The sequence below is a fragment of the Planococcus citri genome, chromosome 3 (genome assembly GCF_950023065.1).
Source record: "Planococcus citri chromosome 3, ihPlaCitr1.1, whole genome shotgun sequence".
NCBI classification, from domain to species: domain Eukaryota; kingdom Metazoa; phylum Arthropoda; class Insecta; order Hemiptera; family Pseudococcidae; genus Planococcus; species Planococcus citri.
Genome location: NC_088679.1, coordinates 1,327,476 through 1,346,904, shown reverse-complemented (window position 1 = coordinate 1,346,904; position 19,429 = coordinate 1,327,476). Strand labels below are relative to the sequence as shown.

The 19,429-nt window shown below is 37.0% G+C and overlaps 2 protein-coding genes across 3 annotated transcripts in view; one reads left to right on the top strand and one right to left on the bottom strand.

Annotated features, from left to right (window-relative positions):
• The window catches only part of TrpA1 (Transient receptor potential cation channel A1), a 40,302-nt gene that overhangs the window by 8,681 nt on the left and 12,192 nt on the right, over window positions 1–19,429 (bottom strand). For both annotated transcript variants that reach the window (XM_065356926.1, XM_065356927.1), the window contains exons 7-17: window positions 18,878–19,034; window positions 15,554–15,644; window positions 14,822–15,017; window positions 14,514–14,723; window positions 14,170–14,406; window positions 13,861–14,061; window positions 13,587–13,765; window positions 13,386–13,498; window positions 13,141–13,307; window positions 12,883–13,052; window positions 12,620–12,764 (exon numbers count right to left, since the gene is read on the bottom strand). In XM_065356926.1, the coding sequence (XP_065212998.1) occupies window positions 12,620–12,764; window positions 12,883–13,052; window positions 13,141–13,307; window positions 13,386–13,498; window positions 13,587–13,765; window positions 13,861–14,061; window positions 14,170–14,406; window positions 14,514–14,723; window positions 14,822–15,017; window positions 15,554–15,644; window positions 18,878–19,034 (1,866 nt within the window). The remainder of the gene's footprint in view (window positions 1–12,619; window positions 12,765–12,882; window positions 13,053–13,140; window positions 13,308–13,385; window positions 13,499–13,586; window positions 13,766–13,860; window positions 14,062–14,169; window positions 14,407–14,513; window positions 14,724–14,821; window positions 15,018–15,553; window positions 15,645–18,877; window positions 19,035–19,429) is intronic.
• LOC135840404 (uncharacterized) lies at window positions 2,622–8,225 on the top strand. The gene is made up of 2 exons (XM_065356928.1): window positions 2,622–2,710; window positions 5,504–8,225. Exon 2 carries the CDS (start codon window positions 5,546–5,548, stop codon window positions 7,643–7,645), a length of 2,100 nt encoding a protein of 699 aa, XP_065213000.1. The 5' UTR covers window positions 2,622–2,710; window positions 5,504–5,545; the 3' UTR covers window positions 7,646–8,225.

Below are 19,429 nucleotides of genomic sequence, written 5' to 3'. Positions count from 1 at the left end.
AAGAATGTCTGAATCTGTAGCTATGCAATTTGCTATACATAACAAACCAAATCGAAGTTCAGCAGGAGGTCGAGATTTTGTTCCACAACCAACTTGTATTACAATTCCACAACGGAATTTTAATTTGAACGTCAAACAAGAAGAGTTTGAGATTGGTATTCCTGGCTCGAGATCATTACTAATAATTGATGAAGTGGAATTTTCGAGTACTGATAATTCAGCTAGTAATAAATCGATCAAAGTGATTTGTGAAGGAGCTCGAGTTACTCCTTGGAAAGCTTCAGATGATCATAGAACTGTCGAGGAATTTTTAATTGAGTTCGAGAATGAAATCCGCCAACTTGTACGAACAAACAAGGAGTATAATCTAGCACTCGATTTTTTCTTGTCACACGCTGAATTATTGAATTACAAAAAAGCCATAAAATTTGACGGTCCATGGCACGAGAATGCTATAAAGTTAGTAAAGCAATTCTCAACAATCAACAATCAGCAACGAGATATCCGAAATTTCGAGAAAGACAAGAAGAAACCTCAACAAAGCGTCGTCGACTTTTCTACATTTTGGTTGAGAAGAATGAGGTGGAATACCTCAGTCACAGCAAAATGGATCGTACAAGTTTTGTTGACTAAAATTGGACCAGAGTATCGCGAAATTTTTAAAGAATGCACGGCCAGTGATACTATTGAAGATATTATCGAAGAAATTCGTGAAATGGAAGATGGTGGAATATCAAATAAAAAAGATATGGACGCTTCTATATATTACCACCAAGCTGTAAAACCATTAATTAGTAAGATGAAAAAATCTGGCTCATCGTCTTCAACTAATGACGATTCTCGTTCAAGTAGCTCGAATAGAACTAGTAGTTCTAGTGATAATCGATCAAAGAAATTTAATCCCTTTGAGAAATTTGATAAAGGTCAAATTTTTAAGCGTACTGACCGTGATGGAAAAGCTCGATTTAAAGCAGTTGGCAGTGTTAATGAAATCGATATGAAAGAAGAAGGAGTTTCAGTTTGTTACGTCGACGCGAATAAAAATATCAAAGATTACGATGTCGAAAATCCTCCAAATTTTGACGAAGAATTCGAATGTAATGAAATTGAAATATCGATCGATGATTTAAACTTGAATTAGGTAACACCAACGGTCGCGGTGCTACCTCAAATCGATCAAAGTCGACCTCTTCTCATCAGGCTGCGATTATTAACAAAAAAGATACTCCAGTGATACCTCCAGTTGTTCCAGAAATACCTAAAAAAGAAAAAGTATTTCTTTTTAATGGAGGTGTATTATATATTGGCAGTCAACAAATGTTCAAATTCTTACAATTCCACGAGAATACCAACATCGCAAAAGAAGAAGAAGAATACTTGTTAGTTGGTGATTCTTTAACAGCGAAAAGAGCTAATGAATTGCTTGAAGAAAAAACATTCGATATTCCTTTTGGAACTGATCACGCTTTAGTTCATCTGGGTTTGCAAGAATCGATTTTCAAGAAATTCGACAGTTCAATGTTCCAGAATGAATTGAATAAACTTGTATCAAAACTTAGAGATTATTATCAAATACCAAATATCGTATTAGCGTTGATTCCTCCGATAAACTTTCCTACACCAACAAAAGATTATTGGGATGTTCTTGAGGAAATAAATAAAACTATTTATTTTACAACTCGAAATCAAGAAAAATGTCTTTTTTGGAATGCTTTTTCACCATTTGTTAAAAGAAATGAACTGGTTCCTTCTGAAAATAAATGGTTCAAGTACGTCGCTGAAGGCAAAATTCTCTATGAACCTAAAGGAGAATTATATGATAGCGGAAAATCGAGTTCGAAATTACCTGGTTATGCAAAATGGAAATATTGTGAACTTAGCAAACTGCATTACGAAATGTGTAGTTTTTTCAAGAAATATTGCAAAGTAAATTTATTTCCAAAAAGAGACAAAGAATCAAAAGAACGCGATAATCTACTCGATGGAACTTATGGAAAAAGTGACCAGCCAGTTTCATTCAATTTGAACGATAGCATAATTGATGTCTTAAATCCTATCGAGATCGAGTATAAAAACAAAGATGTATCACCGAAAATTACTGTCCAGTTTGGCAAAATCGATGTAGATGCATTACTTGATAATGGGTGCTCCCACGTACTGATGAATGAAAATGTATTCGAACGCATAGTAGCTGAGTACCCGGAATTGAGGAAAAGCGAAGTTCGAGCTGAAGGGATGGGACAAAAATTCTCTTTGGCCGCAACGAAATCTCATCCGAAGATCAACAAAATGGCATACGTACCAATGAGTTTTCCATGCCAAAAGCCACAAAAGGGAGTTTACAATATTCAAGTATTCGTTGTGAAAGATCTGAATACTCCCTTAATTATTGGCAGAAATTTAATGAGCGAATTCGAAATGGTAATCCATACCGCTGGTAATTACGTCGAAGTCACGGATCCAAATGTTACGATTATGCAAAATAGAACGTTTAAAATTCCTTACAAAGATGCTGACAAAAATCCAGCTAATTTCGAGTTAAACAAAGATCCTAAACAGAAGCCACTCAAAGAGGTCCAGTTCATTACATTGATGAAACCTGAAGAAATATTTTCGATCAGTGAGAATCCAGCTTACGTTATCGAGACAGAACTGCAGTACAAAATAGAAGAAGCAGTTGAAGGCACCGAGATCTCAACTAAGCATAAAGGTACGTTGCGTAAACATATCTATAACAATTGTGAGCCTTTTGAGAATAGGATAGGATTATGCAATTGTTATGAACATAGATTTGCATTCGTTGGTAATAAATTGCCACCACCTCATAAAGTATGGTGTAAGACTCGACCGATTCCTCATAGATATGAAGATGGTGTAGCCGAAATTATAAGAAAATGGAAAAAAGAGGGTAAGGTAGTAGAACGTCAATCTCCTTATAAGTTAGGTCTCGTTTTTGTCGATAAAGGTGGCGGTAAAGTGCGAATTTGCCTAGATGGTCGTCCTTTGAATGAATTTATTTTGAGACATTCGACTGAACCTCCGAATATTAACCACATGCGTATGAAGTTCAAGGACATGAAATACTTCACAATTTTCGATTTCAACAATGGCTTTCTACAAATTAAACTTGCTGAAGACCAACAATGCGTGCTATCATTTACCATTGACGGTATTCCTTTTGTCATGACCGTTGTGGGATTTGGTACTGAGGATAGTCTCGCAGCATTCGTATATGCATTACGATTGGTACTTCGTGGATGTGAAGAATTCACAGGAGTATACGTCGATGACGTTATCATATATTCAAGAACAATCGAAGAACATCTTGAACACATTCGAATATTCCTAGAAAAAGTAAAAGCCGCTGGAATGACACTCAATCTTCGAAAAACGCAATGGTGTCGTCGTAAAATTAAATACCTTGGAATGATTTTCTCTGATGAGGGAGTCCAGGTGGATCCCGAAAAAATCGAGCCTATACTGAATTTTGAGCTTCCAAAAGACGTAAAAAGCCTCCAGCAATTCTTGGGCATGTTTCAATACTACCGAGAGTACATGCCCAGAATCAGTCTACTCTGCGCTCCCCTTTATGCGATGACAACTGATAAAGGTGGATTTGTTTGGACGAAAGAAAATATTGCGCATTTCGAGTTATTGAAGAAAGAATTGGCGAAAGAAACGTTGTTAGCATATCCAGACTTTACAAAGCCTTTTTACGTTTATACTGATGCTTCAACGAAGGCCATCGCAGGAGTAGTTATGCAACCAATTCGAGCAGATGAAACTGATTGGATGATGCCAATTGCCTTTACATCTCGAGTTTTGAAAGGATATGAAAAATCCTATTCAGTGATGGAACTCGAGTTACTAGCAGTGGTACATTTATTAGCCAAAAATTACTACCTATTAGCTGGAAATGAAGTAAACTTATATACAGATAATATCGCTGTAACCTATTTGAAGAAAAATGAATTATTACCAAATAGGATTATGAAATGGTTATTATACCTAGATAACTTCAGAGTGAATATTCAACATATTTCTGGATGTGAAAATTCGATCGCAGATTTCCTCTCAAGGTATTCTTTCAACATCACTGAAAATGATAAGAATTTCACGGTGTTTCTATTTGACTATGTACCACCAAAGTGTTTATATACTGAATTTAGACGTCTTCGAGCTGTTCAAAATAATGATGATGTAGTACGTCATTACATTTTGAAATTTCCAGAAAAAACTCGAGTTGATGATAAATTGAAATTAGTAGTGTATCAGAACCAAAATGATTATGATTGGAGAATATTTATTCCCAAAAGTTTACAACGTGAAGTCATCCAACACTATCACTACGAATACGGCCATGTTGGAATTACCAAGTTAATTAAGATAATACGACGTCATTTTGATTGGCCTGGAATGACTACTCAGGTCTATCAGTTCGTGAACGAATGTATTTCATGCCAAGTTTCTCAAAAAACTTCAACTCGATTATATGGACCAATTCAATCTATAACTTCAGAGTACTTCAATCAAATGATTTGCGTTGATAATTTTGGTCCACTACCTCCTAGTACAGCTGGATGTGATACTATTTTCGTAGTAGAAGACCATTTTACAAAATATGTTCGATTGTACCCGATTAAAGCCAATAACTCGACTAACTTGATCGAAAAAGTTAAAATATGGATGAATGAATTTGGAATTCCGAAAATTGTGCTAAGTGATAATGGACCTCAGTTTTCTTCAAATTATTGGCGAGATTATTGGAAAAATATGAATGTTAAAGTTCGATATACGTCACGTTACACTCCAAATAGCAATCCAGCTGAAAGAATTATGAGTACTGTTGGTTCGAGTATCAGGAAATATTTAAGTGACAAACAAAAATCATGGTTTCAAATATTGCCTGATATTGAAAAGAAACTTAATTATACAGAAAGTACTGTAACAGGTTATATACCATTTGAAGCTGTGAAGAGAAGATTAGTTCCAGATCCATTGGTCGACATTGTAAAAAAGCGAGTTTTACCATCAAATATTCTTCAAAAGATTCAAGAAAATATGAAAAAAGATCGAGACCGAAAACTCGATTATTTTAGTCGATATCGTAAGCCTATTATTTTGGAGAAAGGTGAACGAGTTTTTGTACGAAATCATCCAAGATCATCAAAAGCTAAAGGTGTCGCTGCAAAGTTATGTCATCAATGGAAAGGTCCTTATAAAATAATTAAGAAACCTTTCATTAACGTATATGAACTAGAAGACGAAAATCGACCAGGTCATATAATACGAGAGAATATTCGACATCTAAAAAAATATGACCACACAACTGATGATATAAAGCCTCCACCAAAAGAATAGGAGTCTTTGCCTTCTTGTCTGAGTCTTCTTTCTTGTCTCTCTTTTATTTTATCTTATTTGTAAATTGAATAGATTGTAAATCGTTACAAGCCTCATAGAATTATTCTAACCTGTACATTTGTAAATATTTTTATGTTCACAGAATAAAGCGTATTCGATTTGTAATCGGAATCATGTTCATCCGATGAAGACGACGAAAGAAAGCTACAGTGATTTCGAATGTATGCCAGAGAATCTTGAGACTCGAGTTTTGTTTACGCGTTCGAACCAAAATCGCCGTCTACGAATGATCTTCGCCAAAGTCGACTGCCCAATTGAATACAAAATACGCAATGCTATTGCACAGATGAAGTTAGCTGCCGATATCGAACAAGTCTACGTAGAAAGTGAATTCCATCGTATCGAACTCTATATACGTGATTTCATCGCAATGTCACTCGCCGCCGGAGAATTTGAGGAGTTAAAACCGATCCTAACTTCAGACGTTCCTGCTTATTCGAATTTTATATCATCTGTCACGTTCGAGATTTTGGGTCTTGCGAGTTTCATCGATGATTCAATCAAAACCCTCTGGAAACCGTCCGTAAACGGCGTAACGCCGAATCCAGAGCCTACGAGTTCGAACGTAAGTCATGGAGCGGATAACTCAACCGAATCAGTATCCAATTTGCAATCCGAAATTCCAGCCAAAATGCTCGCAATTGAATACCCGGTAGACTCACCTGAAACGAACAGCAAAGAGAAGAAAAAAGTAGAATTTACGGACGATACAAAACCCGGTGATTACGACGACTATTGTGACGAGGATTTTGTCACTGACTCTGAGTCTGAAGAAGTAATCGAGCTCCTGAATAAAACTTGCCAAAAAATCGATAATTTGAAGGTCACCGTCACCAATGATCAGCGCTGCGTTCGTGAATTACAAGTCAAATTAACACGATGTGATGGAAAAGTAGTAAACCAACTCAAGAGTCCCGATGAAGGTATTCCAAATCCGAAAAAGTCGGCTATAGAGAAAGAACACTCGAGTATACCAGCTGTCAAAATTCCTGAGAATAGTACGAAGCTCCTACCTCCTTCACACGCACCAATTTCGAGCACCATGACCATTGACGAAGTAGTGGCAAAGTTTAAAGCGAATAAAGAATTGTCCATCAAACCGGTCGCCTCTACGTCAAGTCAGCCTACTACTTCTTTTTCGCAATCGAAATCGACTAATGATGAAGCTACTAATACGGATAATCCAATTCGAGTACCTGCGGCTGTTCCAATTCAACCATCGCCAAAATACCTCTCTGTGAGATTCCCAAATTTGAATTACGGTGAAATCGATGGACCACAGATTTTTTCAAATGACTTGGTGGATCGTGAATTAATTCCAATTTGCGAAATCGTACACTACATTCCACATAACTTCCCAGCTGAATATCAACGAATTACGATTAACTGGAATCCATCCGACCGAGATTTCCCGAACCATTATTTAAGGTTGTGGAATGCGATGACGAGAGGAACATACGTGCATTTTAAAATAGTCATACCTCGTTACCATTTGTATAGACAAAGGCAGACATTCGAATGGCCTCGAATTCACATAGAAGCTGTAGCTTGGCGGAATCATTTGAACCTGGTTAGACGTACATTCAAAAATGAGATTTTTCCAGCAATTCACGTTGTACCACCGATATGGTCTTATAATCGCGACTCGAGTTTTAATTTCTTATTGACGATTTTGGGGAAGATACATAACGATAATTTGGAAATTATTTTCGATCCTACCCTCGAAGTGTCTCTGGTCAACGATGCTGCTTTGACTTTCTTCGATCCATACGTCTCTTTCAACTTTGAGGTGCTCGATCATGCCAAAGCGATATACGTGCCCTGGCTAGATGAATTCCGATTGGTATCGCGAAGAACCACTGACGTGCCGATAAAGTTGACACCGGATATTCATTTTCACGTCAATGAAACCCACAGTATTAAGTGTCATGTGGTGGATTTCCAAACTCGTAGGAAACATGAAGCTCACCATGGTACTGTAATAATTGGCCGGCAGCAACTTGAACCGTACATCATTAGTTACGATCCATCAACGGTAATTCTCAACCTGAGTGGACCTCCTCAAAACCCTTTGTCTCGATCAGCTCGATGTAAAGTCAAGATTCCTGAAGTTCGATCAATTGGCATAATGAGGAGTTTAAGCTTAATGACTCGAGACCAACTACAATTCGAATTTCAGCCGATAGAAAGATACCTAATTAAGCAGACTCGTGGCAGTCGATAATCAAAGAAATGTAATGGTTTAGATTTTTTCTTCGTTTAGTACTCGAGTGATTTGTATCGGTTTTCGGTTATGTTTTGAATCTATGTACTAACTTTTTGTAATTGTCGTGTATTTTTGTTTTTTGGATGATGTGTTTTTCCGATTATTAATCGTTTTTCATATCTTTTTGATTTTGTACTCGTTTAATTGTATCTTTTTGATAAAAATGTAAATATGTTGTTAACCGAATGTTTGATGTAATATTAGATAGAATGTTTTTGTTCCAAAATTTTGTATAGTGTCAATTTTCCCCTCCTATCGATTTTCTTTTTGTCGGGGGGAGAGTTTATGTCATGTAAGGATGCCTAAATAGAAATAGTTAGGCAATTACATTGGCATAAATTCGACGATCCTCTTCAAGGTTAAAATCATAGGTGGGAAAATTGATAGCTTATGACGTTAGGTACTTACCTACCTAACGTCAGTATGTTTTCGGTAATTCGAGTATATGAACGTGTTTGTTCGAATGTATTTTATCTTTTTGATAATGTAATAAGTGAACATTCTTTTTTCAATTATTAAATGGTGTAATATTTCGGTACACGAGTTCGAATTATTTCAAATGATTTATTTTCAACTTTAGTTCCTGAGTATGCATCAAATGGAGTAAGTTCTTAATTCGAGCAAACCGGCTAGGCTGAGGTAACTCCTCATGCCATAGTTCCGGGCAGTATTTAGGGCTTTCTCAAACTAGGCTACTATATAATTCAGCTAAGAATTGTAGTCGCAACTTATTAATTAGATAATCAAGGAGATGGTTTTTTCTTAAGCTTGCAATTTAGATAATCCAGTTAAGGATTTAATTCGCCTAGTTTTCAAATTAGATAATCTAGTGAAAGATTTCAATATGTAACCATCTCATTTTATTCTTTGGAATTAAAATGTACGTAATTTTTAATTACTAATTCGAGTTAGATAAAACTAGGACATTGTCCGGAAATGGTTTATGATTGTAGACTCTGTCTACCTTGTAAATAGATATGTTCCCCTGTTTTGGTTTGAGATTACTCGAAAGCTATCTCCATTTAATTAGAGCATTAATTTATGTTGATATAGGTAGGTTATTATTTCCTATATAAACTCACCCCAGTTATCTCAACAGTAAAATTCCTATACCTATTCCTACTCACTTACGTTCCCTAGTCCAAAAATTTTCCTATTTTCAAATCAATCTATATCACACACTGACGAGGATGATAACTCCGTTCTGAATTTGATCAGTCAATATCGAAGGTAAAACTAAGGCGAAGGAACAAATCCTATTAGAAATGGTCAAGGACCTAAATGTAGACATAGTTGCTATTCAAGAAACGCACAGACCTCATACAGCACACCAGCCAAAAATCACTGGAATGAAGATGGCAATCAACAGACCACACAAGAAATATGGTAGTGCCATCCCAGTCAAACAGAATGTGGAGATACTTGCTGCCTCTTGCACCAATGATGATGATATAGAGATTCTGACAGTGGACATTGGAGACTGCCTGATAACATCAATCTACAAACCACCAAATGCTGATTTCAAAAGGCCAAACAACCCTAACATAGGCACCCAGCAAAAACATATTGTGATTGGAGATTTTAACAGCCATGGAGTGAGCTGGGGGTACACTGAGAATGACTCAAATGAAGATTTGGTGGGAAAATGGCCTGATGAAAACCAACAGCGCCTTATCTTTGATCCTAAATTACCAGCCTCATTCAACAGTGGGCGTTGGAAACGTGGCTATAACCCAGATAACATCTTTGTGTCAGAGCAAATGTCACATCTTTGCCAGAAACTGGTTGCCAATCCTATACCTCATACCCAGCACAGGCCAATAATCTATGAGGTCAGAGCAGCTTTAATGAAAATCCTTTTGATGATGACACCATAGAGCTTGGAGATAAACTTGCAGCGGAGATAGCTCAGTCAAGGCAGGAGAACTGGCAGGGACTGGTAGAAGATTTCAATTTTGGCAAGGACAGTCGAAGAGCATGACAGCATGGCATCTGTTCAAGAGACTGAATGGAGAAAAAAGTCAAGCAAGGAGTTTCACTCAGTCAACAGCAAACCAGATTGCTTACCAGTTGCTCATAAATGGAAAGACAAATGGTAGAATTAAAAGCAAGAAAATTATTTGTAATCAAGCAGTGGAAGTGAATAACTTTTTGTCACTGTTCACATACTCCCGAAGTCCCGAGGCCGCAGCAGCTATATGCTCAGCCAAAAATCAAAAAGCAGCAGGTGTTGATAAAATGTATGTGGAGCAGATAAAGCATTTTGGGCCAAAAACTGTTACATGGATCCAGGCATAGGCGTGACTGCAGGGCATGCCAGGCATGTTCTGGCACTGCCTACTTTTTCCAGTTTCTTTCTCGATTATCATTTCTCAATAAAAAAAAATTAAAAATTCCTATTCATTTTTCACTTTAAAAAAAAGTAAAATTCAAAAATTTCAATTTATCAAAGAAAAATTTAAAAAGTAATTTCATTATGTTTAGAAACAGCATCGCCAGAGTTGAATTCAATTTTGCTGACTAGTCATAGTAAATCTCTCCAAGATCCTGATTCAAATCTCAGCACAGCATAAGTACGAGTATTATAATGTAAAACTCCTCTGAAGTGCACCACTTAAACTGAGAAACAAAGATGACCCAAATGATGTTGATAGTTTTCCAAATAAATTTTGATTGGTTGTCCAAACATGTGAAAGCTTTGGTATTGAAATCCCAGAAATACATGCAAATACAAGGTGTGTTCCAAAAAAATCGATGAAAATCCAGAAAATCAATTCTTATGAAAGTAAAGAACAGGAAACGAGAATTTGCACATATTACCCTTTCTTAGATTCTCTAATACATATCCAGAATAGATAACCGTTTTTCTCAAGAAACGAATAATATTATAGTTTCTATGGAAAACTTATTTCACTTGACTATAACTTCCTTAGAAATTGAAAGTCTTATCAGAAAATTTTGAATTTTCAACTGAGACACTTGGAGCTGAATTAGCCTTACCTACTCAAAAGAGTTGAAAATTCACCTGCCAAACTTGTGAGCCAGAAGAAGAGTTCAAGATATACCTTGTGGACAACTGGATCAAATGGATGAGTGAATTTAACAGAAGTGCAACTTTTTCAACCTTTGATACGTTATTACAAGAATTCACAGTTATTCAGGTGACTAGTGTTGCTCATGTGAGCGATGTTTTTGTAAGCTCACTCGTGTAAAATCAAAATTACGTGTTAGGATGTCACAAGAAAGGCTTGATAATTTGATGCTGCCATATGTAGAACAAGATTTAGCCAAAAATGTGAATGTGAAGTCCGTCATCACTGATTTTAAAAATAAAAAAGATCGCCAAATAAAACTTTAAATAATAAATTTTGATTACATTTCAAGTAGGTACCTATTTTCTTAATTTGTTTTAATGTTTTGAATGTGTTATTTTTCAAATAAGTAATTATATATTTGATATACTTTCATGAATAGTGACGTTTTAGAACTTGTGAGAACATTGAATATCCCTCCCCTGTCTCCCACACATCATCTTGGCACTACCTCCAGAAAAGCTCCAGTCACGCCTATGGATCCAGGGATTGTACAACACGTGTGTAGAAACATCAAAAATACCTTGATCGTGCAGGCAGGCCCATGTCATTGCTATCCAGAAGCCAGGCGAAGACCCAAATGACCCTAAAAGTAACCACTCTATATTGTTACTATGCCACCTATATAAGATAATTGAGCAAATGGTCCTAAATCAAGTAGCTGAGCATATTGACAAGAACCTAATCAGTCAGCAGGCAGGTTTCAGACCTGGGAAATCTTGAACTGGTCAGATCCTGAGTTTAACACAGCACATTGAGGATGGTTTTGAACAGTGCAAGGTCACTGGTGCTATGTTTGTGGACCTCGCTGCAGTGTTTGACACAGTGTGTCATCAGTTACTTCGATACAAGATTTATGAACTGACCAGGAACTACAAATTTACAGAAATCATCACAACACTGCTTAAAGACCGGAGGTTCTATGTGACTTTAGATGGAAAGAACAGCACTTGGAGAAGGCAAAAGAATGGCTTGCGGCAGGGAAGTGTCCTTGGCAACACTGTGAAAAAACCAAAATGAATGTGGCAGCTACATCTGATCCAAAAGCTGGTAGGTAGTAGATGGGGAGCTAAACCACAGGTCCTGCGCACATCAGCACTAGCGCTGTGTTACTCAGTTGCAGAATATGCTTGCGCAGCATGGGAACAATCAGCACATGCTAAAAAAGTAGATGTGCCCCTGAATGAAGCCTGCCAATTGGTGACACGATACCTCAGACCAACTCCACTCATAGCTCTGCATTGTCTTGCAGGGATTGCACCACTGGAAGTGCATAGGGAGGTGGCTGCCAGAGCAGAAAAAACTAAAGCAACACACAACCCCCTACACCCCATGCATGGCTACAACAAATAACCAGAGAGCAGACTAAAATCTAGACACAGTTTCCTGAGAACAGTGAATGAATTGAGTGCTCCTGCCGAAGTTGAACGCTGTCAAATCTGGAACACAGCATCAAGTAGCAATACTATAAGCGAATCATTGCCCCAAGGCAACCAACCGAAGTACAGCTTCTGGAAAACGCTGAATAGAATTAGAAGCGGAACAACATGCTCACAGATGGTACTTGGCTGATGATGATCTGTGGGAATGTGGCGAGGTACAAGATGATAGACACCTTTTCAGGTGTCGATTATATGGTGACTTTGACGCAGACAAACTGGACCGGACAATTGATGACGAGGGAATGAAGTTCCCCGAGTATTGGGACAAGAAGGGAATTTAGATACTTAGTATTGCCGACCGGACAAGAGAAAAAAAGTCCATTACTTCGTTTTATGGTTTAAAAAGTAAAATCCAGTCATATCAATTACTCCTTCATCATGCTGCCTGTACCACTTACATAAAAAAGTTTCGAATACTTCTTGCAATTTGCTTTGGTTATACATTTGTCTTGAACTGCTTCGAATACTTTGGGCATCGAAGCTATTAAAGCCAAAGTAACGCACGGATGTTTATCCGATTTCAAAGCCATTATTTCTTCTCCTCTGCAACGGATATACAAACAAATACATATTAGGTATAGGCTACATCAGAATTTAATAAGCTAGTAGGTATATAGGTACTTACACGTAAGTCCCTATTTATACTGTCTAAACGACTTACCTAGTTTCATGAATGACCATTGCTAAAGCAGCTTCTGGAAATTTGTAATAAATCGCGTAATCGATGGCGCTGAGGTTTTGAATATTTGGTAACAATTTACATTTCATTGTAAGCAATAAAGAAATGGCGTTCGGTTTATTTTCCATAGTTGCCAAATGTAAAGCAGTGTTCTATAAAAAAATAACCATATTTCTCAGTGAATTTGCAGGCGTTGAGAACTGAAATAGTGCATAACTAGGTACTCGATTATACGCGTACTTTATCTTTGTCTCCTTGATCTAAAAGATGAGAATGAACCGAATGTAACAGCTCCATGGTATGCATATATCCAGCCATGGCAGCGAGATGCAGTGGATTTCTTCCATTGTGATCTCGGTGAAGCAAAGCTCCACGATCGAGTAACAATTGTACCATGCTGGTGTGTCCTGAAATAATTGATAGGTACTCGTAGGTAGTTGTAATTTGTCACAGACAATCCTATGACGACGTGTACTCGTATTTACCTTGCTTGGAAGCTATATGAAGTGGTGTCAGACCTTCTCCATTGGCCTCGTTTATAATGAAACTTCCCCTTTCACTGTCTAGTAATTTTTTTAAAATGTTCATTCGACCAAACCTAAGTACATATATTATAAGTAAATCGGATTATAAAAGGCCACCAGACTGACTAACATATGCCTATAGGTGTTGGTATCGTTACTTACCAAGCAGCTAGATGCAACGGCGTTTCTTTATTATTATTTTTCAAATTGATGCATGCTCCGTACTTTAACAAACTTTCCAAGCTTTTAATGTATCCTCCTTCGCACGCACAGTGCATCGGCGTGCAACCTTGATTATTTTTCTCGTCCAGTAGTTGCTTGAAACTTTCGATGTTTTGAGACTATATGAACAGGTAAAGGTATTTTGAAAACAATGAAACATGCAAAGCTCGAGGATGTGCATGACCAAGGACGATTCATCAGTTTTTCCACTCACCTGACGTACATTCTCGGCGAATTCTTCGATATTACCTCCTTTGGTTACTATTAAATGCAAAATATTTCGTTGATTGGCATCCTTCAAGTGGATATTAGCGCCGAGCTGTACAAGAATTCTGACCGTTTCCCAACCACTACGAGATGCAGCCAGAAGCAAAGGCGAACGATTCTCTTTATCAATGGCGTTTATATCTGCTCCCTAAACAATATTGCGGAATTCAATTTCATCAATAAAACCATCGACATTTTTCTTCGTAGAGCATTAAGAAATATGTATGAGTAGGTAGGTAATAAAACGAATCGCAACCTCTTCGATCAAGTACTTGGCAATTTCCCATCTATTGAACATGGCAGCGCAATGCAAAGGTGTCATTTTTTGAACATCGCACGAAAACAAGCACTGTTTCTTTTCTTCGGGCTGCAGAGAAAACATCAATTTGACGATGTCGATGGCGCCTTGAGAGCAAGCAAGATGCACCGGAGTGGACATATCGTGCTGTTGGGTAGAAATTTTGGCTCCCGATTTCAAACACAGTTCCACTGCCTGAGTAAGAAAAAAACAAAGGTATTAATTTTACAGCTAGGTATACCAACTTGAGAAATTTTACACTTGTGATGCGATGGGGGTCGCTGCAGTTATAATACGCCTACTTTGAAATCACCACTATGTATGGCCGAATGTAAAGGGACGTTTCCTTCGGCGTCGAAGAAAGATATCATTTGTTCCCTCGTGTTACCGCAGCTTTCGCCCCATTGTAAAAATACTTCCATTACGTGAGACGAGGCATTTTTTGCTGCCTCGTGAATCGGATAGTAGCCGTTATTGCAAGGTTGTCGAGTTTTTGCTCCGAACTGGGTAATCTGTGGAAAGTTTAAAATGTACCATGAACCTACCTATAGCTACCAACGCAATACCTAATATGTTTGTGTAATTTGATCTCGTAGGCACTGATACGTACTAATATATAGGCACATTCGGCGTAATCGTAGATGGCTGCGAGATGCAACGCTGTCCTGCCATGTTCGCCACCTTGATGTGGATTGAATTTCGTATGATACGAAGACATAACTTTCAAAACACTGATTTTGTTATGTTCGGTGGCGAGATGCAGAGCCGCTTGTTTTTTATTATTTTGAATCGTAGTGTCCACGTTACTAAAATCACGCGTAAAAAGTTACACTTGTGCCTCTATGAGACTATCAATAATTTCTAATAATAACGATGGATCGTGAATAATGGTTCCTATGATAGGTAATTGAAAAGCGAAAATAACACCATCAGGTATCGCATAATAAGTAAATGAAAAATTGCAACGATGCAGTCCACTTGAGGTTATTCGAATCTGATAGAATAAGGATGAAGATGTTCCAAAATCAGAACATAAACTTCAGAAAATTACCAACTATTTTCAGGGTTTCAATAACTTTCGAAAATCAATTTTGATGGTTGAAATTATGATCATGACTTATGAGGGTTTTAGACGATGCTTTTTCCAGAAATATAATAATATTCTCGTTCAAATTGGGGAAGAACACCTCGAGTGGTTCATCCCTATCATTCATTATGATATTATGTATAAGTCAGCGTTTGTCAATTCACTAAAAAAAAGTACTGTTTAAATATGTAGGTACTTACTTAAAACAATAACACATACCTAATACCTAAAACAAACAAAGTTAGCAGTACGCACTTTTGTAAAAGAAATTCGATAGCACACAAAGCTTCATTTTCGATTGCAACATGCAATGGAGTGTTTCCAGCCGCATCTTGGACGTTTAAATCTACGAAAGAAATAAGCTTTGCTAATCAGATCACAGATTAGTAAAAAGCAGATGGGTCATTCCACATCAAATTGGGACGGCCATTTTCAAGTTTATTCAGAATTTTTTTGTTGATCATTAACTGACATCAGGAAAAAGAGGGAAATTGCCATAATTGATCCTTCAACCTCCCTTGGTGCTGTTGTGGTGGGACATGGGGGTGGGTGGTGGTTTGTTGGAATTTTTATCGCTCGACATTTGTTGTGACTTGGAGAAAATCTACTTGCGATGTTTTATATAGGTACATAATTATGAGCAGTTATTAAAATACCTATTTGCTAAACATATCTAAACTTCAAAGTTGAGCTTTTTTTTAAAACTTAATTTTCAAAATCTTGCTATAAGTTTTGGAGTTACACACACTTGAAAAATTTGAAAAAAAAATGCAGGAAGAATACATATTTTACTCGTTTATATAACTGCGAATTTTTCATGACGATATTCGCAAAAAAATTAGGAGGGAAGGGGGAAACGGAGCTTCAAAAGATCAGATCGTAAAAATTGTCCCCAAAAAAATGTTACCTTTCTAAAATAGGAAACATTTCCATTTCGGGCAAAATAACATTTTTTGTGGAGCGAAAATGAACAAAAAATTTAAAAATTAGACTACTTCATTTTAAAATTTGAAAGGGAAAATGAGATCAAGCATCTCACTTCGATATAAAAATTTAAAAATCGCCAACTTTTCAAAGTTCAATTCCAAAAATAATTTTATAAAAGCGATCAAAAATTGAAATTTATCCATTTTTAATTCAAGTCCACAAGGCTTCGAGAATTTTTCAAAATTAAAAACCCATCCAACATTTTGACCTTGTTTTTTCCTCGCCAGCTGTCCAAATTACCAAAAAAAAAGAAGGAATCAAATGCTGTGTTTTGAAGCATTAAATTCTCTTTTGTAGGTTCTTTGAACTTCTTCATGGAGTTAAGGGGGATTCTTAAAAATTGCACAGAGTTGAAATGAGAGATTACCAGTAGAAATACACTTCGTACGTATTTACGGCAAACTGGTTATGCAATTTTATTAACACCTCTTTTGCTCATTCAACGAACGTTCTAAATTGACTGGTTCGGTCGGAAGTAGCTATTTTTTCCATTATTTAAAGGCGATTTCCTACTAAATCGAGGTCACCGAGTCTGAATTCGACATCTGTTTTTCGTACCCACCTGTCGTTCTTTTATTGAAAAATTTTCATTTTGTCCGAAAAATACGATTTTTGGACAGTAATATGCGACCTCGGAACGAAGAGTTGATTCATTTCCAAGAAGTTCCTTCAACCCTGGTTTTTAGTGTTGTAAATATCATAAAAATGTACTAAAATTTAGTTAAGATTTGAAAAATTGAGTTTCAAAGAAAAGCTCGACATTGAACCTTTGAAATTTTTGGCGAATAAGTTTAAAACTAGATAGGTACCTAATTTCAATCACCTTTATTCAAACGTCACGAAAACAAGTTCTCCGAGTTGCGGCAGTTTCGAGCAATTTACAAAAAATTCCAAGAAAAAAGGCCCAAATCCAAAACTTGGCTTACAAGGGAACCTCTTGAGGTGTCACACTCCTATTTGAATGGGACCGCGATTCTTGAAAAGAGCATAGTCTGAAACCCCCAAAACCAAATTTTCAGCTGCCCAAGTTCATTTTTCGATTTTTGGCTAATTTTTGAAAATTCAAAATTGACTGTTTTTGGCGATTCGTGCTTTTTTTTTTAAAAGTACGTACTTGATCAGTAAAAATGGAAAATGGTCGAAATAAGTCCCAAAACTAATATTAATCACCCAAATCCAAATTTTACGATTTCCAGCCATTCTGGAGCTTCCAGCGCGATTTTTCAACTTCTCCAGAATTTTGAATTTGCTCCAGAAGGCGTGAATATGCAGTTGGGCAGCTGAAAATCGAGTTGTATATTACACTCGACCTGTTTAACGAGTTTATCTACATTTGAGCCGATTTTGAGAGTGACACCTTAAAAGTTGCTTTTTGACCAGCTTTTTTCAAAATTGAAAAATCCAAAAAATCAAACGTTTTCCGTTTGCAAGGAAATTTTTAAAATTCGCGCGAATCGCTGTATTTTGTCCAAAACTAACCCCACAAATCCAAATTTCACCAATTCGAGCAAATTTTGGAGCCTCCAGCGCGATTTTCAATTTCTCCGGAATGTTGAATTTGCTCCAGAAGGTGTGAATATAAAGTTGGGCAACTAAAAATCGAGTTGTGTAATATACTCGGCCTGTTTAACGAGTTTATCCACATTTCAGCGGATTTTGAGTGCGACCCCTCAAGAGTGGTTTTTTGACCAGCTTTTTTCAAAATTAAAAAATCCAAAAAATCAAAAGATGACCGTTTGTGAGAAAATTTTTGAAATTTGCCCGAATCGCTGTATTTTGTCCGTAACTAACCCCCCAAATCAAAATTTTACAATTTCCAGCCATTCTGGAGCCTCCAGCGCGATTTTCAATTTCTCCAGAATGTTGAATTTGCTCCAGAAGGTGTGAATATGAAGTTAGGCAGCTAAAAATCGAGTTGTATATTACACTCGACCTGCTTAACGAGTTTACCCACATTTTAGCCAGTGTTTTTTTGAGGTGTCACTCTCGCTCCAAAACGGCTGGAAATGGTAGAATTGGCACTCCGGGGGTTAGTTCTTGAAGAAATACTGCAATTTGCACAAATTCCAAAAATTTCCTCACAAACGGTTATCTTTTGATTTTTTGGATTTTTTAATTTTGAAAAAAGCTGGTCAAAAAACCACTCTTGAGGTGTCCCTTCCGAAATCAGCTCAAATGTAGATATGATACACACCTCGATTTTTAGCTGCCCAACGGCATATTCACGCCTTCTGGAGCAAATTCAAAATTCTGGAAAAATTGGAAAATCTCGCTAGTGACCCAACTGATTTTTTCTATCATCATCCTAAAGGAACCTTTTGGTGCGCATTCAGTCATCAGTTTTGTTTATTTTTTTCATCAAAACATGGATAGGTAGAGGTACTCATGTAGGGTACATTCCAGAAGAGATTTCAAGTGCCCCAACGAAAAATTGAGTATCCTACTGCACTTTCTTGTTTGGAAACTAAAAATGCTCTGGTTGTAAAAAAAAGTAGGTATTAAAATCTATAGTCAAGTGACCGAAAGACCCCTCGGTTATTTTAAAAGAAAAATTAGCTCTTATAGGCCAAATTCCATATGATTATAGATTACCTCCGCCGTGATTCTTAATAAACTGTAAAATCGAGACACGATTGCGAGCAGCTGCTTGATGAACTGGTGCTCGTCCTTTCGAATCTCGGACCGAAAGTCGTGTTGTATCTGCTTGGTACAATCGGTTAAAATCTTCCAAATTACCGCTTTCGGCCGCCTAAAACAAAATTCATCGATGTGTAACAGGTACCTACTCGTAATTCTCGCCTTCGTAATTTAAATTAGGCTAAATCCTTCGGCATTTGTTTCGCGATTTTCGCTCGACAAATTTACACCGAGTAAATACCTACGTATTTGCAACTCAGCTGACAAATTTACTTAATTAACATAGGTACCTACGTGTCCTTTTAATTCAATTTTTTGCGCGATATTTGCGATTGTAATAAGGAAATGTATCGAAATGGATAATTTTTTCAAATGACCATACTGTGTGGCGTGTGGGGAGAAGTTTTAGACTTTTTGTAAACAAGCATCATATTGCGTCGACGACCTGTCGTTAGAGTAAAAATTTAGATGAATTAGGTACCTACCAATGATGCGTGTTTAGTCCTC